At 42.6% G+C, this 26,603-nt stretch overlaps 3 protein-coding genes across 9 annotated transcripts; all 3 read left to right on the top strand.

Annotated features, from left to right (window-relative positions):
* The first annotated feature begins 2,914 nt into the window (after positions 1–2,914).
* LOC100273038 (hydrolase-like protein) lies at positions 2,915–8,428 on the top strand. Its single transcript, NM_001147487.1, is given in 10 exon segments — positions 2,915–3,173; positions 4,427–4,562; positions 4,721–4,848; positions 5,120–5,267; positions 5,340–5,445; positions 6,163–6,221; positions 7,219–7,254; positions 7,363–7,472; positions 7,671–7,737; positions 7,894–8,428. Coding segments are annotated over 9 exon segments (987 nt in total). The 5' UTR covers positions 2,915–2,967; the 3' UTR covers positions 7,729–7,737; positions 7,894–8,428.
* A 659-nt stretch (positions 8,429–9,087) lies between these two features.
* Positions 9,088–10,909, top strand: LOC100284931 (uncharacterized). The gene is made up of 3 exons (NM_001372149.1): positions 9,088–9,774; positions 10,019–10,325; positions 10,481–10,909. Exons 1-3 carry the CDS (start codon positions 9,185–9,187, stop codon positions 10,634–10,636), a joined length of 1,053 nt encoding a protein of 350 aa, NP_001359078.1. The 5' UTR covers positions 9,088–9,184; the 3' UTR covers positions 10,637–10,909.
* A 4,398-nt stretch (positions 10,910–15,307) lies between these two features.
* LOC103645071 (DNA polymerase eta) lies at positions 15,308–21,746 on the top strand. 7 transcript variants are annotated; one of them, XM_035964141.1, is made up of 13 exons: positions 15,308–15,726; positions 15,917–17,236; positions 17,456–17,523; positions 18,704–19,097; positions 19,539–19,682; positions 19,773–19,884; positions 19,992–20,159; positions 20,238–20,402; positions 20,600–20,703; positions 20,864–20,983; positions 21,205–21,256; positions 21,437–21,530; positions 21,692–21,746. In XM_035964141.1, the coding sequence occupies exons 6-11, from the start codon at positions 19,777–19,779 to the stop codon at positions 21,239–21,241; spliced, it is 702 nt and encodes a 233-aa protein (XP_035820034.1). In that variant the 5' UTR covers positions 15,308–15,726; positions 15,917–17,236; positions 17,456–17,523; positions 18,704–19,097; positions 19,539–19,682; positions 19,773–19,776; the 3' UTR covers positions 21,242–21,256; positions 21,437–21,530; positions 21,692–21,746. The 7 variants fall into 7 exon arrangements, with proteins under 7 accessions (XP_035820034.1, XP_035820033.1, XP_035820036.1 ...); XM_035964140.1 differs by having other exon boundaries at positions 15,917–17,358; XM_035964143.1 differs by having other exon boundaries at positions 15,917–17,523; positions 18,704–18,772; positions 18,881–19,097.
* The last annotated feature ends 4,857 nt before the right edge of the window (positions 21,747–26,603 follow it).

Raw genomic sequence — 26,603 nt, 5'->3', positions numbered from 1 at the left:
CACTTGCCTGCCGCAGTTCTGTTGGCACCTTGGAAAGAAGTGTTTCCTTCCAAGTTGGCGTTTGATAAGTTTGCCTTCAAAATGAATTGAGGCAAAGGAAAAAAAGAAGAATCGCTATGCTCTATGTGTTAACAAAATCCAATAAGTAAGGGGGTGTTTGGTTTATATAGACTAATTTTTAGTCTCTCTATTTTAGTTTCCGTATTTGACAATCTAAGAACTAAAATGGAATAAAATAAAGGAACTTAATGGATGTTTGGTTTCTAGAGACTAATTTTTAGTCCCTCCATTTTATTTTATTTTAGTCTATAAATTGCTAAATATAGAAAGTAAAATAGAGTTTTAGTTTTCATATTTGATAATTTAGGCACTAAAATAGAATAAAATAGAATAAAATGGAGGGACTAAAAATTAGTCATTAGAAACCAAACACTCTCTTAAAATTAGCCCTATAAACCAAACACTGAACAAGAAAAATAAAAGGGATCCCTAGGAGAAATCCATTGAATAGCAAGGATTCCCTTGTCACAAAATCAAAGTACTATGCTAAGCCTAATCCTCGTTGGTGTTGTTTGTGTCGATCAACGTTGGTGTTGTTTGTGTCGATCTGCCCAAGGTTGATCAGGTGGCCGTTGGGTGCATGGGACGGGTCCAGAATCCAATCGAATATCGGGTCGGTCTAGTAGATATAATTTTTTTATTTTGATAAAAAACAACAAATATAAGTACAGATATATGGATACGCCTGGCGGCCCAGGGCCGTGAGGTATGCTTATACTATCAAAAGGGGCGTACAGTCATATTGATGACTACTGCATGTGCTACTAGCGATGTCTCCTGCCGTGGTCGACGTATGCTCGCGATACCGGTCCAGGATTCGGGTTCGATTAGCGGGGCAGTCGCTCCGCCTCGAAGCTAGGCCTGCAAATGGGGTGAATGTAAATGGGTATTTTAGGTGGGTTTAAGAAATGGTTTTATTTTGGTGGTGTCAACTACAAAGTTTCATAATTCTTCAATACCTACAACTTTTATGTTGGTGGTTTTTTCTTTCGAGGTTGTTTTCAAAATTCAAATTTTAAATTTTTTAAATTCGGGCATAGTTTTCGTTGACAATATGACTTCAAATGAAAAAGTTGTCAACTACAAACTTCTATAACTTTTCAAGATCTACAAAGTTTATTTTGGTTGTTTGATCATTTGTTCATCTCACATGATAGTTCTAACAATATGCACAAATTCTATACATATTTCTTGTAGTTCCATAAACTATGAGAGAGATATAGGTTTTATGAACAAATTTATTTTTAGTTTATCATATGAAGAAATGTTCAAAATATAAAATGTAAATCATGATGAGTTATACAAATTTGTAGTTGAAAACTTTTTCATTTGAATTAATTTACTGCTTTAAAATGTGATTTTTAAAATGTGTATGCAGTTGGCTTAATGTGAGACAATAAGCTAAACCCGCGGGTTTTCCATGGTTTTCCATCCAATTAGGGCTTGTTCGGTTATTCCTAATACACATGGATTGAATGGGATTGGAAAAAATTGAGAAGAAGTTTGACTTGTTTGGGATTCAAACCCATCCAATCCCACTCAATCCACATGGATTGAGAGCTAACCGAACAAGCCCTTATGGGTTGGTTTGGGATCAATAATGTTATTGGATGGGTTGGGTTTAACTTCCCTCTAGTATTTTTGGTTGGGTGTGGGATGGATATCAAAGTAATTAGATTTGGGTATGAGTGGGAGTGGATTGGATTTTTTGCCATTAGCAGGCCTAATCGAAGCCTTGCTTGCCGGAGAATTAGTCGTCATGTCTCGCAGGATTCGCATGGCAGGGACTTGGTCAGTTGCTCCGCCTCGCAGGCTTTGCTCGGCGGGATAATGGTCGGTCGCTCATCGTAGACTTGCTTGGCGGAGACTTGTTGTCTTGGCTCGCAGGCTTTGTTCGGTGGGGACCTGGTCGATCGTCTGCCTTGCAAACTTGCTCGGTGGGGACTTGGTCGTTCGACATTGCAGGATTTGCTCAGCGAGGACCTGATCGGTCGTGTCGCCTCACAGATTTGCTCATCAACTTTACTCGGCGGGGATCTAGTCGATCACTTCGCCTCGTAGACTTGCTCGGGAGAGGGAGACTTGGTCGTCCTGCCTCACAGGCTTTACTCTATGAGGACCTAGTGAACCGGATTAGAACAGTGGTTACAGGCTTACTCTGGATACCCTCATCTTAGGTATCCGACAAGTTCTCTGCTATATTTAAGTGCAAGTTTATTTATGTGTTACCTCTTCCAGCGAGCGCAATGAACGAGTAGGATGCGAGTATTCGAACACTACTCACTTGGTATAAAGCATTTGGCTTCTACCACTACAACCCATATTTGTTTATGTTATACAAAAGAGATATATTGTAAATATACATATATAACAAATTGTAAATAAAAATATATAATCATGTTTAAATTAATATATCATTTAAATAAGGTATATATATATGATATATAGAAATGTATATTACAACTAACTAGTATATTTTTATACAAATCTGACGAAGTATTATACTCTTTCCGTTCATAAATATATAATATTGTTGACTTTTTAAAAAATTCTGACTACAAGACTTATTCAAAAGAATAATGAGTTACTATTTATTTTTTTAATTTGTTTTATTATTTAAGATAGTTTGTGTTTGTCTTAAAATTTTATATTGTTAAATAAAACGAGTGGTTAAATTTTCGAAAAAAGTATCATATACTTATGAACGGAGGTCACAATTGTAAAATCGCAGGACTGGAAATAGTTTATTGTGCACGTGGCTGCGTGCTAAACCATCTTCCAGGCAAGCAAATTCTGCGCACCTCCTCCCAGTGATCCCGTTCCTATTCTGCTGTTACTTTGTCTCCGCAGGCCCCACATTCTCCGTCTCGCCACGGTCGCGGTCGTGGTCTCGCTCCGGCAAACCCAATGGCCGCCGCCGTCCCCAACGGCCACACCGCCGCCGCCGGAGACGACGACGCACCACCCGCCGCTTCGTCGTCGTTGGTGTTCCTGGGCACGGGGTGCTCGAGCGCGGTCCCGAACGCGCGGTGCCTGATCCAGCCCCCCGACCCACCCTGCCCCGTCTGCTCCCAGTCCCTTTCCGTCCCGCCCGAGTTAAACCCTAACTACAGGTGCCGCCTCGCCTCCTCTCGCCCATCCTCCCTAACCTTGTGAGACTTTACCGTCGTGTTGCGGCGGGGGGTGAGCGTGGTGGTGTTTAGCGTGTTTACTATCATCACGGGGTCGGTGCGGATCTGTGATGGTATGAGATCGGAGAGGTTTGGCCTGGTTACTGCTATTAAATTATGCGGGAATGTTTCATCCTTAGGCCTTGTTCGTTTACATCGGATTGTACCCGAAATTGTTCCGGCTAATCAAAGTTTATATAAATTAGAGAAGCAATCCGGCTCGGAATCGTTCCGACCTACCAATCCGACACAAACGAACAAGGCCTTAGGGTGATTTGGTGTTGCATAGATATTTTGTTTTGTCTGAGAATTGTTGGTGCATTAGCATATATTTTATCTAGTTGTTCACAACATGCATTTGGAGCAGTATGAAGCTGGAATGCTGTGAAAAGGGAAATATTAGGATGTACCAGATTAGATGATCAAATATGTGGGTATGCGATAGGCCAGAGTCAACTTAGAATTCTCCATGGACTGGCAAATATATTTGAGATCAAATGAATTGGATTCACAGGTTATGCACATTTTTATTTTTACACACTTCTTGGCCGGGCTTCCTATTTCATCTATAAGATGTGGTAATTGATATCTTATTGACTTGCTTATTTCCAGTTTTTGTTTCTACATTGGACTGCTAGGCGCCATGGCAGAAATCACGGTTCACCTTTTCCACTCTGTTTTTCCTTTGTACTGTATACAGGAGACACAGTAGTATTGTGGAGGCTTAGATTATATGTGATTAAGTGAGGTTAGAACATTATTCCTTTTTGTTCAAGAAAGATAATGTATATGATGAAACCAGTACCTACGCAAAAGAAGAAGGCACATACATTAGATGCAATTGCACAATGTCGTGAAAGCAGGATATGTGAACCCAGGATATCTTAACCTTTAGATTACAAAAAGAAGTTGTATATGGTATTTTACATCTTCTGGTAAATCAAACGTACTTTTATGTATTTTTAGATTATGATGAAACTTTGAAATGTTTGATCTCTGTTCATGCTCATACTTTTGGCTGATACCTTCTCTAGGATCATGTTAAACTCTTCTAGTGACTTAGGATTGTATCGTGCTTGTTTATGTTTTACTTGAGGGGAAAGAAATCAAAACTTCATTCTGAAATGTTTCTAGAATGATGTTGTACCTGAACAAGGTTGGTAGATAATTTATGCTTATATGTGTATTTCATGCAGGTGCAACACTTCTCTTTTGATTGACTATTGCCAAGATGAACGTGCACATAAGTATATTATAATAGATGTTGGGAAGACATTCAGAGAACAAGTTCTGAGATGGTTTGTTCGCCACAAAATCCCTTGCGTTGATTCTGTGAGTCCCTGATATACTCTTGCTTGTTTTAGTTTTTCCTATAATGGTTTATTTCAAACAAAAAGGCCAACTAAGAGAGGGTTCACTATGGCTGTTAAAGAAAATCCAGTGTTCTGCATACCCATGGTACACTAACACCTCTTCCTTATTGATAACAGATTCTTCTGACTCATGAGCATGCAGATGCGATCTTGGGCCTTGATGATGTTCGGGTCGTACAGCCATTTAGTCCCACAAATGATATTGATCCAACCCCAATTTATCTCTCTCAATTCGCTATGGACAGGTACTACACTACTGCTCTTTTCAAGTTATAATATATTTCAGTTAGGAATGTGTGCAACTTGTTTTGTCATAATTATACTACACTTAGCTGAGTGATTCTCTCTCACATGTACATTAGGGAACCACTTCTCATGCACACAATTTACCACTTTAGCATGTTTCATAATCATGAGAACTAAGTTAGTGAAGGATTTCAAGCATTTCTAAATAAATATTGATATAGTAACTGAAAAATACAACAATGCTATGCTCATAAATTCAATCTGAAACAGCATCTGCCAAAAGTTCCCCTATTTGGTCAAAAAGAAATTAAAGGAAGGGGAGGAGGTTAGACGAGTTGCTCAACTTGAATGGAAGATAATTGAGAGTGATATTCAGAAACCATTCACAACTTCAGGGCTAGAGTTTGTTCCCTTGCCGGTAATAAGAAGCATTTCCCCTCAACTGCATTTTAGTTTGCTATTCATTTTTCTTAATCTGTATTGGTATCAGGTGATCCATGGTGAAGACTACATTTGTTTGGGTTTCCTTTTCGGAAGGAAATCAAAAGTTGCTTACATATCAGATGTTTCACGGTTTCCCCCAAGCACAGAATATGGTACTTCTGCTGTCTGCTAATGCTACTCTATTAGTTCTGCTTTTTAACCATCTTATGCTACCATGTTGCCTATGCTTGATTTTTCTGGAATAAAGTTCGCAGTGATAGGAGTGTGCACCGTGGTGACTGGTGACTCAGTCTAGGTTTTGGTTGAGATGAATTACCCTAGTAGAGAGGAAGAGGAAGATTGAAGTTGACATGAGAAAAGGCAATAAAAGGAGACTTGAAAGGATGAGATATACCCAAAGATTTAACTTTAAATAGGAGTATGGAAACGATTATTCATGTGCCCAAACCTTAACTTGTGGGTTCTATTGGGTTTTTAATTCTAGCCAACCCCAACTTGTTTGAGATAAAAGGCTTTGTTGTTGTTGTTCCATGGTATTATGTGTTACCATCTCTGCTTGGTACTCACCATAATACATTGTTCCCCTGCCGCAGAAAGTGATGATCAATATAGTACAAATATGATGATATTAATACTTAGACTTGCAAACTTATTCATGGGGTTTGGGAAATAAACATCTGTTTATATGTACTTCACAGATGCATTGTGAGTGCTTTGCTTTGCTTTGCCTGTCCTTTTCCTTGACCTTAACAATCCATGCATGCATGCGCTGCTACATTATCTTTGCTGATTGTTTGAGAATAGCTGCAGGTTTTGTAGATTTATTGCGTGTTCTACCTTGTTTGATTGTACATGTACGTATGTTTCAGCAATTTCAAAATCTGGAGGAGGGCAACTTGATTTGCTCATCTTGGATTGCCTATACAGGGTTAGTTTCTTTAGCTCTTTACGTTTTCTATGCTGTGTTTTCCATTTACTGCTGCTCATTATGTATTTGTTTCTAGATTTACATATAAACTATGAAAAATTTAGTTTATTGAACCACAGCTCACTAGCCACCTCAGATTACAGAATAAGGACAGATGTCTCTGAATATTGATAGGAACATACATGTAGAAATTGGTAAACACCATTTCTCAAGATCTCTTTTGCTTGTAATCCTGAAATTGCAAAAGGGCCTCTAGCTGAGTTGATTAGGTGGTATGAATCCTCAGGTCTTGAATTCGAATTCTAGTGGGAGCGAATTTCAAGTTGAGGTTAAAAAATGTCACTCGCTGGTTCCCTTGGTAGTGTGCACACAAGATAGACTGACCTATGGAGGCCGAATCCTCATGTAGGGGCTAAGGAGGACTCAAAGCACGAGTAAAGATCTACCCTATAGGGGGGTGGACCCTCGTGCTACACGGGGGGGCAGGCAGCTTTCTTGACCTTTCTCGGTTGGGGCTCCAATTGAGCTTCTTCTTAATATAATATCGTGGGAGCGGTCTTTCCCCTACTGGCCGAGTTTGTAATCCAGAAATTGATGCGTGCACATAGTAGGAAATCTTTAATTGCTGGTAATATTGTATGGACGACCATTTTTGTTTCTTGGGGGTGAACATTAATGTTTTTCATATAGCACAAGCATGATCTGTTGATTTTGCATCAAGCGTACAGCCCACGAGATTCTTGAAATCAATTTCAGAACATTGACTGACTGCAACAAATAGATGATATTGAACAACCAGTACTGTCCAGATAGTTTTTGGCTTTGGTTATGGAAGTAATTCTGCACTTTGCAAAGTACTAGTTACATAGCAGTTGAGCTATCTTGTAATTCGGGGCAATACAATTGCTATTATTTAAGAACATGTGATCATTAGTTAGCAGTGTTATATTTCATTCTCGTCTTCACTAATTTGTTGCATCTCTTGACATGTGAACAGACGGGTTCTCACAATGTGCACTTGTGTTGGGACCAGGTTGGTTCTCATTTCATTCCACTTTTTCATAATTTATATGCAAACTGTTTCCCTATTTCTTGTATATCCTGCATGCATGATTTATGCTCATATTAAGATCTTATGCAGACACTAGATGCTGTTAGGAGGATTTGCCCCAAAAGAGCACTGCTTATTGGGATGACCCACGAGATGGATCATCACAAGGACAACCAAACATTGGAAGAATGGTCCAGGAGGTAAGGCCTTCCTCCTAGATACCTTAGATGTGTGCAGACACAGGTTCATGTACCGAATAAGTTGACATGAAGAACACAGGAAGATGGAAACACGATCTTATCATAGAAAGACACACATGACACATGTTCATTTACTGCTATTCGTTAAAAGCAGACGCTTTACTGTGCGTGCTCATGTCCTGTAATTTGGAAACGCAGGGAGGGGATTGACGTGCAGTTAGCTCGTGATGGCTTGCGTGTCTACATTGATCTGTAGCCGTGAAAGGTACACGTCACTGCCTTTGTTTTGACTATATAGCGATAGGTCACATTGCTTTGTTCATTATCATGGTCCGTTGGTCTAACAGTTCACTATCCAGCGTACCATGCATATGATGTTTGTCGGTTCACTGACAGTCTTCTACTCTTCGCTGTATATCAGGAAAATATGCCATACTCAGCGAACCGCGCCAGGCTTTCTGGCTGATGTAACATCCATTCCCACTTGTGAAGAAAGTGCAAACTGACTAAAAAGGCGAGCCTATTTGGTGCATCATTTTACGTTTCGCTAGTTTATACGTGAATCTCTGAATAAAAAAGAGAAAAAGAAAAGAAAAGAGAGAGAGTAGCCACTTGCTAGTAGCTGGTTCAGTGCCCCGGCAAATTAATGGCCATCTCCCTGGTAAAGGTAGTCGAATGTTCTTGTAATCTTGTCAATTGGAAGCTACACTGCACTGGATGCATGCCCACCAGTCGAACTGAGCATGCGATTTTTTTTCCCTCGGTCGCGCCCGGGTCATGTATTGTAGTATACCGTAAGAGGAAAGTCGATTGAGCATGTTCGTGGCGCCAGACCGAGCCACACGATCTCCAAGACTCTTGCTTGTGAAGAGCACGCAGATGACTCCTACTCTAGGTTCACCAATGTTTGTCGCTCAAACTTTTTAAGTTTGACTAGATTTATAAAATATATTAGTAATATTTATATCTTCAAATAACTTTACTATAAAAATAAATTCAAAAATCTATCTAACGATATTAATTATGTACTATAAATATTAATATTTTTATATAAATGTGGTCAAAGTTAATAATGTTTGACTAAAAGTGAAACGATTCATGGTCTAGGCCTGATTCCTGAGTATCAGCAGAGGTTTCTTTAAGAAAAACTACTACTCTTTTTTCGTAAGGGGGTGTTTGGTTGCTCCTGCTAAAGTTTAGCCCGGGTCACATCAAACGTTTGACTTTTAAATATGAGTATGAAATATAGACCCAACCAACTGGACTAGATTCGTCTCGTCTTTTAATCTTTGGCTGACAAATTAGTTTTATAATCCGACTACATTTAATATCCGGAACGGAGGTTCAAACATTCGATGGGACAGAGACTAAATTTTAGCGGGGTGTAACCAAACACCCCTAAAAGAAGTTCTGACTTCCAATCTCTACCTTGGGCTTCCAAAAAAAATTTGCCGTTCATCCAAGCAGGCCGGTCCCTGGCCCACATGCCGCGCGCACGCGCGCGCACACACGCCGACACGCGGCACGGCCAGTAGGGCAGGCGCGGGCCGTGTGTGTGAGAAGGAGAGGACGGCACCGCGCAGCGCCGCAGCCCATCCATCCAATACGCCCACCAGCCACCACACATCCTCTCTCCCTTCCAGTCCCAGGAGCGTGGCCTCACTCTCCTCGTCGCATCCCCCCTCCTCATCTTCGCAGCGCGGGCGGCGGCAATGGCGATGGCCTCCACCTACGCGCCGGGCGGAGGCGCGCGGGCGCTCGCGCAGGGTAGATGCAGGGTCCGCGGTCCCGCGGGGCTGGGCTTCCTCGGCCCCTCCAAGGCCGCCGGCCTCCCCCGCCCCCTCGCCCTCGCCAGGCGGATGAGCAGCCCCGTCGCGGTGGGCGCCAGGCTGCGATGCGCGGCGTCGTCGTCCCCCGCGGCGGCGCGGCCCGCCACGGCGCCGCGCTTCATCCAGCACAAGAAGGAGGCCTTCTGGTTCTACCGCTTCCTCTCCATCGTGTACGACCACGTCATCAATCCGGGCCACTGGACCGAGGACATGCGCGACGACGCGCTGGAACCTGCCGACCTCTTCAGCCGCCACCTCACGGTCGTCGACGTCGGCGGCGGCACGGGGTTCACCACGCTCGGCATCGTCAAGCACGTCAACCCGGAGAACGTCACGCTGCTCGACCAGTCCCCGCACCAGCTCGACAAGGCCCGGCAGAAGGAGGCCCTCAAGGGGGTCACCATCATGGAGGGCGACGCCGAGGACCTCCCGTTCCCCACCGACTCCTTCGACCGATACATCTCCGCCGGCAGGTCTCTTCTCGTCCTCCCCTGCCGCTCGATTCGCTACTGTCCGTGTATACCATCCTGTGCGTATTGTGAATATGTTCCAAATAAGCGGTGCTGCGATGATTGCACATTCCATTAGGGCCTGTTTGGAAGAAGGGGATTAAAGGGAATTAATCATCCCCTTGCTCCCAAACAAGCCATTAGTATGACAGCTGAGCTACCCAAGTACGGATTGCTGATTTTCCTGCCCTGTCATGGTGCTTTGCAGCATCGAGTACTGGCCAGACCCACAGCGGGGGATCAAGGAAGCCTACAGGGTCCTGAGATTTGGTGGGCTAGCTTGTGTGATCGGCCCGGTCTACCCGACCTTCTGGCTGTCCCGCTTCTTCGCCGACATGTGGATGCTCTTCCCCAAGGAGGAAGAGTACATCGAGTGGTTCAAGAAGGCTGGGTTTAGGGATGTCAAGCTGAAGAGGATTGGACCGAAGTGGTACCGCGGTGTCCGAAGGCATGGCCTCATCATGGGCTGCTCCGTCACAGGCGTCAAGAGAGAGCGCGGTGACTCTCCCTTGGAGGTACCTTTTCCTTTTCATTTTGCTAATAACAATGGAAAGAGGTGGCGCTTCTGGTTCTGGCACATCTCGTTAAGACTCTAGATTGTTCATTTTCCTGCAAGTAGGTAGGCATTCAATGGCTTTGGTATGAGTTCTCCGTTTTATTTCCTATGCAGCTTGGTCCCAAGGCGGAGGATGTCAGCAAGCCAGTGAATCCGATCACCTTCCTCTTCCGCTTCCTCGTAGGAACGATATGTGCTGCCTACTATGTTCTGGTGCCTATTTACATGTGGATAAAGGACCAGATCGTGCCAAAAGGCATGCCAATCTGAGTGAAGGGAATGAGCTGCATGGAAGAGAGGATAGCCAACGTCTGAATTTTACTCTTCTCTATATTAGACGCTTCCTGCCTGTTTTGTATTAATACCTCTTGTTTTCCTTCTGCTATTTACTTCTTGCACTGCTGTTCCTGTTTGTGGTAATTAATAATACTAAGACATCGATGTTCTCCTGTTTCTTGAGCATGACTGGTTGCAGTGGAACCTCGAAATTAAATTATATGATGTGTAATTTAGTTGGTTAAATTATATAAATTTGTATAGTTTATTTGGTTCCTGGTTCAACAAAATTCCTTCTTTCTTGTCACCAGTACGATTTCTAAGACCTGTTTTGTTACTCTATGCTCAATCTTTGTTACCCTTGTTGGATTTCATCTCTAGCTTAATCCAACTTGCTTATAATTAGAATGCTTATAATTAGAAGGCTTCGGACTTTGGTGTTGTTAGTATTGTTACGCTAAGTGGTAGAGTGGTAATATCTGACAGCCTTGCATAAAGATCATGTCTTATTGGGATGCTACCTGGTTTGGAGTCCTTTTTTTTTAATTTGGAAGTTTTGCTCCAGAAGTGCTGACGTGGTGGTGAGAGCTGTCTCATCACAGGTTTAAAGCAGCCTCTATATTTGCGGGGAAGGTTTATCTTGGTTTATCCCTTTTGCAGACGTCAAAGCAATCTCTATATATTTGCAGCAGAAGGCTTATCTTGGTTTATCCCTTTCGCAGACCCCGTGTAGGAGTCTCCGACAATAGATGTGCCCTCTAAGAGCTAATTTGGTGAGAGCTAATTTGGTGAAAATTGAATAGCAAGAGGATTCCTCTCCTATGGATCCTCTCGTAATCCTTATCCACCAAACCAGACTTTAAAGTTTTGTTGCATGGCCTATGTGACCATAGTCATTTTATTAAGGTGCTGCATTTTGAACGAATTTGGTTGTGTAATATTTCTACGAACTACCAGTGTATTTGTATATATTTTCTGAACATGGCCAGATACATTCATGATAAACAGCCAGATAGTTAGGTGTTAAGTCCTGCTTGCATATCTGTTTGTTGAAGTTGAACCGCAGTTCAAAATGTTCGCTTCCATTTATTTATGTGTACTTGTTTCTTACTTTTTCCTCACTCTTGGTAGTATCGGGTACTGCATAGCAAATGAACTGTAAGTTATCCACATTGACAAATATGATGATACATACTGTTGTAGTATTGTAGCGTGGATTCGATTAGTACACCTACACATTGTTTTCAGATGGTATGGATCCCACTGGACGATTAGTTGCGATTAGACGACGATCAGGGCAATTAATCACCTCTGATCGAGCCTAATCGCCCCCTTGTCGTCCTGTGTATTTGCAGGATATATATATATATATATATATATATATATATATATATATATATATATATATATATATATATATTACACTATCTCTACTACTTATTAAGGCTCTAAGGGTAGCCTGCCGTTCTGCCTTCGTTCAATCTGGAGCGTCCATCGCTGTTGTTCAATCTGGATCGTCCATCCGCATCACTGTTGTTCAATCTGGATCGTCCATCCGCGCGCGCAAAAAATTGACACATGTACACAATACCACTAACTGATTACAAGAGCTGATTGCTTTCTCCATAGCAGGCACGTTTATAAGTTGCTACCGCTCTCTTTTGCTGACCGATATGGTACCATTTATTTGCGCCGCGGTAGAGAAGATGGAATTTATTTGGCTGGCCTATTTGAGGCCCATCTATCAATTCAAGTGTATACGGCCCATTTAGCAAAAAAAACCTAGAGACGCCCGCACGCAGGCTCTCCGTCGGTCGCGCGGCTCTAGCGCGGCCGCTCTCATCCCGGCCGGCGAGCTCTCATCCCCACGGCTGACCAGCGCCATTACTCCTCATCCCGCAGGCAGTCGCGCACCTCCTCTCCTCTACCACTGTCGCCCCCTCCTCGCCGCCATTACTGCTCGCCGCGTCCTGGATCCGCGAGCTCCTCACTCGCCGGTGGCCTGAGGTCATTGCGAGCGTCGTCTAGGGTTTCTTACCACTGTCGCCGCCCATCCGAAGCAAATGTCGCCGCCCATCCAACAATGCGGGGGACGCTACCAAGGGCGAGGACTCGGCGTCGCACTTGGAAGGGGAGCTCGTGGCGGGGGTCGCCACCACCGTGGCATGCTGCACCTCGGTCAACGCCCCGCCCCTGGCACCGTCCGCTGTGGCCCGCCCCTGGCACGAGCCCCAATGACGGCGCTTCACCACCGTGGACCAACCGCGCCCCTAGATGCATGGCCATACCCTCACCGCCCACGTCATCTCCGCCCACGCCGTCCTCGACAAGCCCTCCACACACCACCGGTTACACCCGCATCGCCAAGTTCCTCCGCCCGAGGCGGTCACGCGGGCGGCACTACGGGGAGTGGTGACACACCAGGGCAGCGCCTGCTGAAGCTCATCTACCCGAAGCGTTGGTGGTGGTGCTGCGGCGATGGGCGGAGGAGGGCCGCACAGTGCAGAACTATCAGCTCAATCACGTCGTCAGGGAGCTTCGGAAGTACAGTCGCTTGAAACACACCATGGAGGTACACCGTACACCGCCCAACCCTTGCCATGTTTCCACCGTCGATGCTTCAAAACTCTCCCACTCGCCACCTACTCAACGTATTACCAACCTGATTCCTGACGTGACCCCACTCCCGTTCTCAATTTGGCATGTGAACAGATAGATCGGCCACACATCGTTTTCTGCTTTACAGCTATCACTTTCTAAGATTATCGGATTGGATTGCTACACTGGGAGCAATATATGGTATGACTTCATTATTTCTCTGACTACCTGATTATGTTTTAGTAGGAAAGAATGTCTTTAATTATCCAGTAAGCAGCACTTGGTTTGCCGCCAAATTCTATTGATTCCTTGTTCTCTGCATGCACGAACAGTGAAGCATGTCAAATTGTAAGATGTTTCAGAAGCAAGCAACTCAAGGTTAAATGATTAGCTCGGCTAAAGTGTTTGCCTTGTGTGCAAGGAGGTGCTATTTTTAGTGATCTCATCATCTAACCTTTGCGTGCGTTGTGCTAATTTGGTTCATTGATTTTCTTTATTTTTAAGCAATCAAGCTTAAATGATTAGCTTCTACCGAAGATCTAAAATTATGTATTTCCTTTTCCTTTTTTTCTCATAGCAATTTTCCCTCTTCTCGACTCTGATAGCTTATAAATCTGTTTAGTTCCAAACCCCATTTCCACTAAAATATGCTTACCGTATGGGCACAATATTTCTCCACAATAGATGGTCCAGGAATCCAGGATTACTCCAATGCCAATGATATGCAGCTTGCACTTGCACATAGAAGGTAATGGGGGTTAATGGGGTGCTTGCTTTTTTAACATTGGTTCTTGATATGGAGGGAGTAGCCTGGTTGGCTGGTTTATTGCATCGAACAGGTTTTCTGATGAACTTGTTGGTTCATACATCAATATGTTGATAGCTGTTTGGACTGGTCCTTTTAGACTTATTAAAAGATAGTCGCATTTTTTACATCCAATTGTCATACTATTTCTTGGATTAGTTGCTCTTTTTTGTATGGTAAAGTAAGTACAATTGATTGATTCATGAGTATGACGACCTATTTGGAAGGTCTTTTGTTGGACAATAGTTTCTGGAGTTAGAAGTTCCTGTTTTTGTGAGTTAGTTGAGGATTTGTAGCTAGGAAAATGAAATATAAATCCATTAGAATACTACAATACCTATTGATTACGATATCACAATATCTATTGATTACGATGTCACAAGTTGTAGGTGTGGAGTGTGAGAACAGTTCAGTTCACCTTCATGGTTTTCTGGGAACATAGATTTCGTTGAGCTTTATATATTCCCTCGCAGGGTAGGGTTTCAATAGAGTGGGGCAGTGGGCCTGATTGGTATGGACAATAAACACACTTTGTCATTTTGTGGTCCATGTAGATTTGGTGACTAACTTTTATTTGATCCCATGAGATTCCCATATTGTTATTTTATATTAGTAGTCTAAGAGCATGGTTTTGGTAGAGAGCACAATTATCCCACAAATAAAAAAAAGAGTTTTGGTAACACTTATGGTTCCATTTCTCTACCATGAAAATATTAATATTTTATAATATATAATTAGTATCATTAGATAGATATTTGAATCTATTTTCAAAGAAATTATTGACATGTTGTGATGTGCATGGGTGGTCTGGGATAGTTGGTTGTGGAGCAAGACAGGAAATATGGGGGCAGTGCATGCTGCTAATGTTTAGTTCCGTTGTATTCTATTCTTATGTAAATTGCTAGCTACTATTTGTATCCTGATCATTGTAAACATTGTATGTTTTTGTACGGTGCACTTGCATACGTTCCTATTTTACTCTCTCTCACCTGCTTCTTTTTATGCTTCTCCTCCGGATGTATCATTGAACATAAAGACAAAGAAACATAAGGGCAATAACTATTGCCACTTCCTTGGTATTCCTTTTGGAATAGGCTTGTTGGATGCATTGAACAGTTATTTATGTTAGTTAATTGTAGGTGTTGTGGATTTCGAAGTGAGTTTTTTTGTTTTGATGATGCGACCCATAATTTCCTTGGTGTCAGTTTATTCTTTACATTATATGGGATGCCATATCTTATCCCTTTTCTCCGTCACAAAAGGCAGATAAAAAACATGGAAGACTATATGGACTGGAAGAATTCGTACCAATATATGAGACAAACCCCATTAAGAATAACTTAAATGGAATGGGTTTTGACCACAATTTTGGGCTTTGGTTTATGGCTCGCTGGCTTAAACCAGATTTGATGATTGAGAGTGGTGGTGCTTTCAAGGGGCACTCTACTTGGGTTCTGCGGAAGGCCATGCCAATTACTAGGATTATATCACTCTCCTACGCACCCTGAGAAATATCTTAAGAAGGGACCTGCATATTTGATAGAAACTGCACTTACCTCGATGGGAAGGATTTTGTTGATTTTGGAAGCATTGATTGGGGAAGACTATTGAGAAATCATGGCATTTCTGATTCTGAAAAGGTGCTCATTTTCTTTGATGACCACCAAAGTGAGTTGAAAAGGTAAAATCTATCCATAGACCTTTTCTGTTTGTTTTTATCTTGATCGTGCTAAACTATAATTCTGATTCAATGTATCATGGTTTTTTATGTTTGATTACGCTCTTTTTGTCACCAATCCTAAGCATGAAAGTGACGAGAAATCAAACAATTATTTTTTATTAATACTTTTGTTTAAACATACTATGAATAGGTTAAAGCAAGCGCTAAAGGCTGGATTCAGGCATCTCATATTTGAGGACAACTATGATACTGGTACATGTGACCATTATTTCTTGAGGCATATCTATGATCCGTCATATATCAGAGGTTTGTGGCTTGTCACCTTAGACTCTAAATGTCCATGGTACAACTGGTCCATTGTGCAATAGATCCGTGATCAATCATACATCAGATCTTCATCTTCTTTTAATTAATTACAATGAATGTTTTTGTCAACATTGACCATAGAGTAACATAATTGTTTCCCCTTTGCTCATCTTATCTAAGATCCCTAGATTACCTGTGATGGAGCAAAGTTTTTTTTTATTAATTTGTAGCATTTTTTTGCCTAAAGATTCCTTGTGATAGAAGTATAGTATCTCTACTACTTATCTCTACTATCTCTTAAGCATCTATTGTAGGCGTCCACATTGCCTACGGTTCTGCCGTTCTGCATCCCGCCCGCCGCGCTCGTCTTCCCCACGCGCACGCCCACTTCCATCCATGGCCTTTCATTCGTAAAACGTGCCTCCCCTAGGTGCCCCTTCCATCCATGGCGTCGCCGCGGTGAAATCCTGTCCCCCAGAAACCGCGCCTCCCCCAGCATTCCATCCATGGCGCACGCACCGCACCCTCCTCCCCCTCTGCACGCTGCCATCAACACCTACAGTCGCGTCGCTCCACGGATCCCCCACCCTCCTCCCCTCTGCTCCCCGCCATCAACGCGCACTGCCTGCGTCGCAGATCCGGATGCCGTAGATCCGGATGCCGCGGATCCGCCTATCCACCATAAATGCGATCTGTGGATCCACGCGCGCCCACCCCCGCCACGCTTTCTCCGCGACACCTGCCTCTCCCTGCCGCGACATGTGCCACATGGACGTCGCGCTCACCCCCACGCGCTCCCCGTCCTGCAGCCCCCGCCGCGAGTTCCCCGTGACCCCTGCATTTGCTTGCTGTGACAGGCGATGCGCGGACGCCACACGCGCCCAGCTCGCCCACACCGTGCCAGCCGCTGCCACCCATCAAAGCCGCCCCCAGCCGTGACGTGCGATCGACGGCCGAAGCAGCCAAATCTACCAGGCCGATGACTGAATCGACTGGCACAGCGACCAAATCTACTGTCGGTGGGCAGCAGGCGATCCCCTGGAGGCCGGATCAGTGATTGGGGACTTGGAGGCGTGGGCTGCTGCTGGGGTTTCGGTGGAGGCTGCCGGCGTGAAGCATTAGCCACCGAGTGCTGCACGCCAACAGCCAACAGGGGGTACCGTGCAGGTGGGCAGAAGCAGCCAGCGACAACAGTAGGGCACAGGTAAAACGATCCCCCACTTTAGAAATTGCAATCCCTATTTTGATCCTCGGATGTGCGCCATCCACCCCTGGTCCATGGATATATTTTCAATGAATTGGCTATCCTAGCTACAAGAAGAAATGGTAAGTTGAACTGAGTTAGAAGATAACTGATTTTTCAGCGTGGATAAATATTGTTTCTAACCAAGCTTTCTATCCTATATTTGCATGCTCTTCAAAGGGATTTATATGGACCTTCCAAATACACTAGACATTTGCAAGCAACCAAAGATACTCTCAGAGAAGAAGGTTTGCCTTGCCTTGAATACTTCTTGACTTATACAGACATTATTGAGAAACAGACTAATACAGACATTGTTGATCTTGCACTTGCATGCCTCTATGTAATAGGCTAAACTAAGCAGCATTGTACAGGATACTGGTACTTTTGCACTTGCACTGTCTCTTCTTGCTAGGTAGAGTCCTACCCCATAGTCTGGAACTAGAAGAATTCTGATTTTCCTTTTAGGAATCAATGTCTATTTGAGCTTTGTTTGGTCAGAAATGCATTTGGATTTTCTACAAATTCCAGTTTTTCACATTACCATCTACTTGTTATACGTTGTTAGTTGGATTTTCATCGAGACATGGACATATCGATGTCTAACAACTAATGAAGCTAACGTACTTGGTAAACCCCTTCTGTCGTTACCTCACATTCCCAGATAGGAAAATTTCTCCATCTGATGATGACTGGGACATGGCTGCAGCAATTTTTCAGTGCTTGAAAAAGTTTTATGATCTTACCGAGTTGCTCTTTGGTACTTCGTTTCCAACTTCAAATCAATTTTTATAGAGGGTTTTGTGAGATAAAGGATTTGCTAGAAAATGGTGTGTTCATGAAGTACGTACATAACTGATTGGCGACTGCTAAAGAAAATCCCTATATGGCATGTTTGTACTCTCTTCTCTAAAACTAAAAGTGATCCGAGAGCATGACAGAGTTTAGTAGAAGCTAAAGAAAATTACTCCATCTATTTCACACATAGCGTGCTTGCACATAATAGCGTCGTTTAGACGGTGTTCTATAGTTGCCTAGCATCTGAGCTCTTTAGTTTATGTTTATTTGGCCATACTGTAAGAGTCTATGTATATCAAGGTTACCACATTAGATGGCTTCAAGAAAGCTGTAACAGCACAGTTGAAAGGTTGCACCAATAGTAGTTGTAGCTGATTTATCTTGGTTTTGCATGATTTAGGAAACTTGGCACACACATATAGGTAGTGTCGTAATTGGTTTTGTATGTATTAACAAATATCAACTCCCAAATGGCATAAAGAATAGGGAAATGGGGACATTATAAAAAGCACCATGCGTTGTCAATAGGACGCACTAAATTGGATGTGTGAATTATGTTGGTTGATGGTTCAATCTCTCAAACTCTATGCTTTGCATGTTTGTGTCACTACATAACATGTTTTCTTTCAGGTTGTGAACACACATCTGCAGAGATAAAAAGGAGTGCCATCAATGGCAGCCACAGATTGGGCATGAAGTGTATCCACTATGAGATCAATGTGTTGCTTTTTCGTGTTTAATAATTTGAGTTATAATATATGGTTTGCTTCTAATGTTTTTTATTTATTTTTTATTTTGGCAATGCAGGGGACATAACTCCTCCAACAGGGATTAGGCAGGCTATGGAGATGCAGGCTGAAGTAGAAAGGAGAATATGTGCCCAAGTCCTTGAATCAGAAGGGAAGAAACAAGCCCAAATCCTTGAATTAGAAGGGAAGAAAACTGCCCAGATCCTTTAATCCGAAGGCGACGACTTCATAACCCTTTTTATCTTTTAGCTCAATCAGGAGCTTCACGGTGCCAGGTCTTCATTTGAGCAAGCTCATTTCAATCTGGTGTATAATCCCTCCTTTTTTGAAACTGCTACTCTTAGCCACTACTAACTGAAACTGCTACTAACTGAAGCCTCTAACACAAATGCCTTGAGAATACCAGAGAGAAAGTAGGAGCTGACATTTCTCACACTGGTCAGGCATTTCCATTGAATTTTACTCTATATTTAATTGTTTTTTCCTGGGCTCACAAAGAGCAGAAGACATATCTTAATGAGCTCCAAAAGAAAACACCACTAGAGAGATGATATTTTATTAAACACATGCCCACACAAAAGAACTCCATATGTACCTCATCCCTATATGACAACAGTGATGTGGCTGACCCTGAAATTCATGCTGTTTTTTTGACCATATCCTAGCCAAAAAACATCACTATTACTTTTAACTACCCTCCTTTTGGTGCTTTTCAGTTTGATCATCTGCTTTACTGCAGTCGAGCAGCGGAGGAACCCGGCGCTCAGGGGACAGCCAACTGTCGTGGTGCAGTACAATGGCTGGAAAGGCGGCGGCTTGATTGCCGTCAGCTACGAGGCTCGTGGATTTGGTGTGAAGAGGCGAGTGCCCTTCATTTCTTCGTCAACAGTCCCGTCTAATTGGAATTTGCTTAGGTCGTAACTTCTGACGAAATGGTTGTGCTTATTCAGGTCCATGCACGGAGATGAGGCCAAGAGGGTCTGTCCTGGTATTAATCTTGTTCAGGTCCCAGTGGCGCGTGGCAAGGCTAACCTTAATCTTTACAGAAGTGCTGGTGCTGAGGTTGGTTCACCATCGCTGACTAATTTACTACAAGTTATAATTGCGCAGGACTTACATGGCATATTATTATAGAACAATAAGTCTATATTTTGCACCTGAACTTTCAGGTTGTTGTAATCCTTGCAAGCAAAGGGAAGTGCGAGCGGGCATCCATCGACGAAGTTTATCTTGACCTTACTGATGCAGCAAAGGAAATGCTCTTACAAGCTCCCCCAGATTCACCAGAGGGGATTTTTATGGAGGCGACAAAGTCAAATATCTTGGGCCTTCCGGCTGTAAGAACACTCTCACAGTTAGATTTGTTACTGCTCTGCTATTTGATGTAGCATGGTCATAGGCCATGATATATTCAGGATGCCAGCGAGAAGGAAAAGAATGTGAGGGCATGGCTTTGTCAATCAGAAGCTGATTACCAGGACAAGTTACTGGCATGTGGAGCTATAATTGTTGCACAGTTACGAGTCAGAGTTCTGGAGGAAACCCAATTCACATGCTCTGCTGGGATTGCTCACAATAAGGTTTATAATGAGTCGTAATAGTGAGTAGATGCTTTTCTTTCTGTTGACAAAAATGTTCAGTAGCCCATGGTTATTATCGTGTTAGTTTTGTTGTGCTCAGGAAATCAGCTAAGGTTCCTGTTTTTCTGTTTTCTGCATTCCTTTATTCCTTTCTCTTGCTATCTTAGTTTTCCACTCATTGTTCTTATACTGTGCAGATGTTAGCTAAACTTGTCAGTGGAATGTACAAGCCTGCTCAGCAAACAGTTGTCCCTTCTTCATCAGTTCAAGACTTACTAGCATCACTACCTGTGAAAAAGATGTAATGATCTACCTCTAACAAGATGCCTCTGTCCTTTATGGTTCTTGCTTTCCTGGGAAAAGTTTTTGAGACTTTGTGTCACTATTAGATCACAGAACATTGTGCTTTAGTTGGAACTCTGCATGTGAAACTGAATAGTGAGAATAACCATATTGTTCAGGAAACAACTTGGTGGTAAGCTTGGAAGTTCCTTGCAGGATAATCTTGGGGTTGAGACAATTGGTGATCTCCTAAGTTTTACAGAGGAAAAATTACAAGAGCAGTATGGAGTAAATACTGGGTAATTATGTTCATGCTTTATTAATGTGTTATTATTTGGTTTACCTTGATTACTTGGCTTCTTCGATATTATCAAATCTGGCCATATGAATGTAATGTATGTTCTCCAGGGCAGAAAGTTGCACATTAGGTAGGTTGTCAGTTCTTGCTTCAGGAACTATTTTGTTTTTATTTTTCTTACCATAACATGCTTTAGGATTTTTGCTGCTGAAACCATTTCAGGTTTGACCATATAATATATCTCCCTACTACTATATAAGCATGGTGTGTAATGGTAAGTAATCGGATCAGAAAAATTCTGTACTGAAAATATTTTTGGAGCAACATTATCATCAGATGAGAACCTTTCTGTTGCTTTTGTATTGTTCTTATGTCATTCCATTGCTTTTGTGACAATATTTTATATCAATGGGATGCCCGTGATTGCTAAATTGGGTTATTTTTGTGCTTCCAGGGTTTGGAAAAGGTTCTGGACGGACACATGGTCAAAGTCTGCAATGATCAGTACAGTTTGACTGACAAATATACTGATGGTTGGCTGTCTTCAGGTATTCTCGTTTGAACATTATAGCACTATATGCTGCCCCCTGATAATGTGACAAGTATTGGATTGTCGTATGGAAAGATGCTTTGTTGTTTTGGTTCTTACATAAATAGTATCTTTAAATAAATGTTTTTGTATTTAATACTTCTTTTTGTTCTTTTTCAGATTGTAGAACAACTCTTTTTAAATAAACACCTCAAGGAGTAAAGCTGACACCCATCCACGATCATCACGCTGCTTGTGACGATCGTCGTTCTCTTCTGTCGCTAAAACGTAGTGAGTTCTCTGCTTCGTCGAGTCACGCCCTCATGGGCTGCTCGTGTTCATTGTTGTTTGATCTGTCAGAAAAATCCCACATGTATTTGTTTATAGATAGATTACACTAATTATTAAAACGGATGAAATTCATTCACGCTGCAAAGTTGTACATAGTGCGTTGGAATTTATTTGAAAGTAAAGCTGTACATAGTTTTTGACTTGGTCAATTGTTTGGTCCTTATGGGCGATGTCTCTGGACAAGTCTATAAATTCTCTCGAGGTGAATGCTAGGATTCTAATATTGAATGAATACATTTTTATTTATTTACCACATCGCAACTTTCACAATGGTATCACCTTTTTTAATTGTGCTTATGCACTTGATTGCTTAATCGTTCACCGCCTTACCGGTGCCTAGCAACAACTATAGCTCTTGACCCGTACGAGTCATAGCAGGTCCCTCTCAAATAATTTATGTGTCGTCGCAACACACGAATATTGTATTAGTTATATATAGAAGTCTGTATGATACTGATGGTTGCAATGTAGTGGACATTTGTACATAAAATATCATAGTATTATATGTTTCCGTTGTAACGCACGGGCACTCACCTAGTATATATTATATAGCTATATAGTCTAAACTGAAGTTTGAACTAAGCTGAACTGAAGTTTGAACTAAACTAAACTGAATTCAAGACAGGAGCTTCAGAATTTCAGAAGTCTTAACTAAACTGAAGTCTAAACCGAACAAAAAAAATGAGAAAAGTTTAGATCTCAGAGTTCAGTATTAACTAGAGACTTCACAGTTCAATTTAAAATGAGAAAAGTCTAGTCTTAACTGAAGACTTAAGAGTTCAGTCTAAAATGGGAAAAGTTCAGTCTTAACTGGAGACTTCAAAGTTCAGACATATACCTTCAGATGAGGAGCTGTTTTCTCCCAACTGGTGTAGAGAGAAGGGTGTTGGAGCCTTGGAGGGAGAGAGAAGGGTGAAGAAGGGAGAGGGAAGGGAGCTAGGAAGAGAGAACTCAGAAGGGTGTTTTCTTCCTGAAAGGGAATTAGGCTTACACCTATTTCCTAAATGATTTTGGTGGTTGAATTGCCCAACACAAATAATTGGACTAACTAGTTTGCTCTAGTCTATAAGTTATACAGGTGCCAAAGGTTCACAAAAAGCCAATAAAAAGACCAAGAAAAGGGTTCAACAAAAAGAGCAAGGGATAACCGAAGTGTGCCCTGGTCTGGCGCACCGGACTGTCCGGTGCACCAAGCAACTCCAAGCTGAACTCAACACCTTCGGTAATTCTCAGAGGCGCTCCGCTATAAATCACCGGACTGTCCGGTGCCCCAGGGGAGAGCAACTCTGAACTCGCCAGCTTCGGGAATCCGCTCCGCTAAAATTCACCGGACTGTCCGGTGTGACAGCGGAGCAATGGCTACTTCGCGCGCAACAGTCGACTGCAACGCATTAAATGCACGCCTGCGTGCACAGAGGACAGAGCACGCGTGGGTGGCACACCGGACAGTCTACAGGACTTGTCCGGTGCACCACCGGACAGCCAGACGGGCCCACAAGTCAGAGCTCCAACGGTCGGAACCCATCGACATGGTGACATGGCTGGCACACCGGAGTTATATGAAGTATTGTAGGCATGTCATGCACATCGCATCATCCATCTTGCATTCTGAAGTTATGTCATGATCTTATGGTCCGACCGTACCCAGTACATTTTTAGCATCGTACGTTGCCCGAGGAGGGGTACGATGCGGCTTCATATCCTTAGAGGTATGAAGGCAGAAGTCATCCTTGCATTTGCAGACATTTGCACTCATGAGGTATATATGAAGTGTGACATTACTATGTTACTATTGTGGTTTCTACCTGCGAGGTGTGGTAACTAGGAGTGTTGTACGTTGTATACGTGCTGCACCTTCGTGATAAGAAGGTTGTGAAATCAAGTGGTGGTAAAGCAATGTTCTTATGTGGTTAAACAATTTGATATTATTTTACTTGCTGAGATGTGTCATCTCACTCTTGCATTACTCAATGCAGGTACTTGATACATGTTGGGAATGAGGGGAGTAGCAGTACGTCTACTTTCACTCTCATAATAACGCTGCCTAGGCGCAGCCATGATTTAATTAGAAACTTGTTGTCAAAGGAAGTTTGTTTTTTAGCTAGTCGTGCGCACTGGTTAATTCAGTTCATGTCGTATGTTTAACTTCCCTTTGCTAGCCGATTAATAATACTTAGTACGTTTTTGTCATGATATATATTTATACACTGTTGCCCCCCCCATTTATGCAATTTTGCAATGGAGATGCTGCCGAAATTTTATATAGATGTCAGAAGTGTAGTTCAGTAGCATTCCGAGGTGTTTGTGGAGCCCGGGGTGTTACAATGATCCTACTAAACTCTTCACAAGTAGATTTGTTAGTAGACCCAAATATGATATCATCAACATAAATTTGGCATACAAACAAATCATTTGCAATTGTTTTAGTAAAGAGAGTAGGATCGACTTTTCCGACTTTGAAGCCATTAGCGATAAGAAAATCTCTTAGGCATTCATACCATGCTCTTGGGGCTTGCTTGAGCCCATAAAGAGCCTAAGAGAGTTTATACACATGGTTAGGGTACTCACTATCTTCAAAGCTGGGAGGTTGCTCAACATAGACCTCCTCCTTGATTGGTCCATTGAGGAAGGTATTTTTCACGTCCATTTGGTAAAGCTTAAAGCCATGGTAAGTAGCATAGGCAAGTAATATACAAATTGACTCAAGCCTAGCTACGGGTGCATAGGTTTCACCGAAATCCAAACCTTCGACTTGTGAATATCCCTTGGCCACAAGTCGGGCTTTGTTCCTTATCACCACACCATGCTCATCTTGCTTGTTGCGGAAGACCCACTTGGTTCCTACAACATTTTGGTTAGGACGTGGAACAAGATGTCATACCTCATTTCTCGTGAAGTTGTTGAGTTCCTCTTGCATTGCCAACACCCAATCTGAATCCCTTAATGCGTCTTCCACCCTGTATGGCTCAATAGAAGACACAAAGGAGTAATGTTCACAAAAATGAGCAACACGAGATCGAGTGGTTACCCCCTTATGAATATCGCCGAGGATGAAGTTCATGGGGTGATCTCGTTGTATTGCTTGGTGGACTCTTGGGTGTGGCGGTCTTGGATTCTCATCATCTTCCTTGTCTTGATCATTGGCATCTCCCCTTGATCATTGTCCTCCTTTTGAGGTGGCTCTTCTTGATCTTCATTTTCATCATCTTGAGCTTTATCCTCATCTTGGGTTGGTGGAGATGCTTGATTGGAAGATGATAGTTGATCTTGTGCTTGTGGAGGCTCTTCGGATTCCTTAGGACACACATCCCCAATGGACATGTTCCTTAGCGCGCCACATGGAGCCTCTTCATCATCTAGCTCATCAAGATCAACTTGCTCTACTTGAGAGCCATTAGTCTCATCAAACACAATGTCACAAGAGACTTCAACTAGCCCAGTGGACTTGTTAAAGACTCTATATGCCCTTGTGTTTGAGTCATAACCAAGTAAAAAGCCTTCTACAGCCTTAGGAGCAAATTTAGATTTTCTACCTCTTTTAACAAGAATAAAACATTTGCTACCAAAGACTCTAAAATATGAAACATTGGGCTTTTTACCGGTTAGGAGTTCATATGATGTCTTCTTGAGGATTCGGTGAAGGTAGATACGGTTGATGGCGTAGCAAGCGATGTTGATTGCTTCCGCCCAAAACCGATCCAAAGTCTTGTACTCATCAAGCATGGTTCTCTCCATGTAAAGTAGAGTTCTATTCTTCCTCTCCACTACTCCATTTTGTTGTGGTGTGTAGGGAGAAGAGAACTCATGCTTGATGCCCTCGTCCTTAAGAAAGCCTTCTATTTGAGAGTTCTTGAACTCCATCGCTTCTTATCTTTTTGATTCTCAATCCGAACTTATTTTGAGCCCATCTCAAGAATCCCTTTAAAGTCTCTTGGGTTTGGGATTTATCCTGCAAAAGAACACCCAAGTGAAGCGAGAATAATCATCCACAATAACTAGACAGTACTTACTCTCGCCGATGCTTATGTAAGCTATCGGGCCGAATAGATCCATGTGGAGTAGCTCAAGCAGCCTGTCAGTTGTTATGATGTTCTTATGTGGATGGTGAACACCAACGTGCTTCCCTGCTTGACATGCGCTACAAATCCTGTCTTTCTCAAAATGAACATTTGTTAGTCCAAAATGTGCTCTCCCTTTAGAAGCTTATGAAGATTCTTCATCCCAACGTGGGCTAGTCGACGATGCCAGAGCCAACCCATGTTAGTCTTAGCAATTAAGCAAGTATCGAGTTCAGCTCTATTAAAATCAACTAAGTATAGCTGACCCTCGAGTACTCCCTTAAATGTTACTAAATCATCACTTCTTCTAAAGACAGTAACACCAATATCCGTAAAAAGACAATTGTAGCCCATTTTGCATAATTGAGAAACTGAAAGCAAGTTATAATCTAAAGAATCTATAAGAAAAACATTGGAAATAGAGTGGTCAGGTGATATAGAAATTTTACCAAGTCCTTTGACCAAACTTGATTTCCATCCCTGAATGTGACAGCTCTTTGGAGATCATGGTTTTTCTCATAGGAGGAGAACATCCTTTTCTCCCCTGTCATGTGGTTTGTGCACCCGCTATCAATGATCCAACTTGAGCCCCCAGATGCATAAACCTACAAAACAAGTTTAGGCCTTGTTCTTAGGTACCCAAACGGTCTTGGGTCCTTTGACATTAGAAACAAGCACCTTGG

Source organism: Zea mays, chromosome 1 (genome assembly GCF_902167145.1).
Source record: "Zea mays cultivar B73 chromosome 1, Zm-B73-REFERENCE-NAM-5.0, whole genome shotgun sequence".
NCBI classification, from domain to species: Eukaryota; Viridiplantae; Streptophyta; class Magnoliopsida; order Poales; family Poaceae; genus Zea; species Zea mays.
The sequence above is the reverse complement of the archived record's forward strand: the minus strand, read 5'-3'. Positions and strand labels throughout refer to the sequence as shown.

Excerpts from the sequence above, each read along its gene's own strand:
- LOC103645071 (XM_035964141.1), top strand. The coding sequence starts at position 19,777 with ATGCACGGAGATGAGGCCAAGAGGGTCTGTCCTGGTATTAATCTTGTT. Across the intron at positions 20,160-20,237 it reads ATATCTTGGGCCTTCCGGCT|GATGCCAGCGAGAAGGAAAA; the intron begins GTAAGAACACTC and ends TGATATATTCAG. Across the intron at positions 20,704-20,863 it reads TCACTACCTGTGAAAAAGAT|GAAACAACTTGGTGGTAAGC; the intron begins GTAATGATCTAC and ends CATATTGTTCAG.
- LOC100284931 (NM_001372149.1), top strand. The coding sequence starts at position 9,185 with ATGGCGATGGCCTCCACCTACGCGCCGGGCGGAGGCGCGCGGGCGCTC. Across the intron at positions 9,775-10,018 it reads CGATACATCTCCGCCGGCAG|CATCGAGTACTGGCCAGACC; the intron begins GTCTCTTCTCGT and ends GGTGCTTTGCAG. Across the intron at positions 10,326-10,480 it reads GCGGTGACTCTCCCTTGGAG|CTTGGTCCCAAGGCGGAGGA; the intron begins GTACCTTTTCCT and ends TTTCCTATGCAG.